This window comes from Helobdella robusta, assembly GCF_000326865.2.
Source record: "Helobdella robusta unplaced genomic scaffold HELROscaffold_18, whole genome shotgun sequence".
Classification (NCBI taxonomy): Eukaryota; Metazoa; Annelida; class Clitellata; order Rhynchobdellida; family Glossiphoniidae; genus Helobdella; species Helobdella robusta.
In genome coordinates, this window is record NW_008703981.1 from 1,179,557 (window position 1) to 1,181,194 (window position 1,638).

The 1,638-nt window shown below is 30.8% G+C and overlaps 1 protein-coding gene across 1 annotated transcript in view; it reads left to right on the plus strand.

Moving 5' to 3' along the window:
- HELRODRAFT_170497 (hypothetical protein) overlaps positions 1–1,638 on the plus strand; it is a gene marked incomplete at both ends in the record, with an annotated part of 13,934 nt that overhangs the window by 6,230 nt on the left and 6,066 nt on the right. Inside the window, 2 exons of the mRNA XM_009016316.1 lie at positions 52–125; positions 507–603. Of these exons, the coding sequence (XP_009014564.1) occupies positions 52–125; positions 507–603 (171 nt within the window). The remainder of the gene's footprint in view (positions 1–51; positions 126–506; positions 604–1,638) is intronic.

Genomic DNA, 1,638 nt, shown 5'->3' on the forward strand with positions numbered 1-1,638 from the left:
ATTCATTCATTTATTTATTCATTCATTCATTCATTCATTCACCTACCCCAGTTCCCAATAGAGCAATCGTTCCCTTGGATACTTGTTAGTCACATATTGGAGAAAAGAGACCCTTATTTGATTCAGTCAGTCCTGATGATGATGCTGGCGATGATGATGTGATGATGTTTATTATGCTGCTGCTGATGATGATAATGATGGTAATGATGATGACATATCTATATAATGATAAATCACTATCAAGATAATTTTCATTTTTGGGTCATTATCGTCTGTGTATCATTTATTATTTTGTCAATTTCATTATTTTTCTTGTATCATGTTATCAATATTATTGTTGTCTGTATATCTGTTTAACCATCATCACCACCATCATCATTATCACCATCATCTTCACCATCATCACTATCATCATCACCATCATCATCATCATCATCATCAATGCCACTACTTTCATCATCGTCGTCGTCATAATCTTCATAAAATACGTGATTACCTCTAAATAGTTTTGTATTGTACATGTTCGACCTGTACAATGATTCTGCAAATACGGCTTTGTACACCTTCAAGAAGCAACATTTGTTTGAAGAAGTTGAGGCTGAGGTAGCTTAGTGTATTTTTTTGTATTGTATGTTTGTATGTTTTGTTTTGAATTGTATGTTTTGTAGGTTTTATATTGTATGTTTTGTGTTGTATGTTTTATATTGTATGTTGTATAGTTGGTTGTATGGTTGGTTGTACGGTTAGCTGTATTTTATTATGGATTGTATGTTATTTGTTGGTATTTTATATAGGTATCGTGTATGGCATTGTAATTATTATTAATTATTTGATAATATAATTATTAATTATAATAATAATTAATTATTAATTATTATAATTAATAATAATAATTATTAATTATTTGATAATATATTGTGTGTATATTGTATTTTGTATGTTGCGTATTTTGTGTGTCTCGTCTAGCAACATACAAACACGTCCTTANGCCATCTTATGTTTTGAGCAGTTGGTCTTCAATTGAGTGAGCATATATATGAGAGACACAAAGTTCTGGCCGCTAAGTATGTCGATGTTGTTTTTGTTGTTGTTGCTGTTGTTGATGTTGGTGTTGCTGTTGGTGTTGGTGTTGTTGTTGTTGATGTTGTTTTTGGTGTTGTTGATATTGTTGATGTTGATGTTGTTGTTGATGTTTTGTTATTTATTTTGGTGTTTTTGTTGTGTTATATGGCAATGTTGTTTCAGATGGTTGTTGTTGTTGTTGAGATTATTTATGTAGAGTTTAACATTGCTATCGCGAAAATTTTTCATTTCATTTTTATTATTTTGAAAAAATTTTAATTGTTTTTTTTTTTCAAAAGCATTTTGTTGAACAAGAGATTCGGCAGAGCTTGCAAGAAGATAAATACCTATCTTCTAAACGTCAACTATTTGTCACTAATCAACCAGAAAAATTTGCAAGTCTGTTGATGTGTTGTTGTTGATGTGTTGTTGTTGCTGTGTTGTTGTTGATGTGTAGTTGTTGCTGTGTTGTTGACGTGTTGTTGACGTGTTGTTGTTGATGTAGTTGTTGGTGTGTTGTTGATGTGTTGTTGTTGTTGATGTGTTGTTTATGTTGTTGTTAATGTAATGTCGACT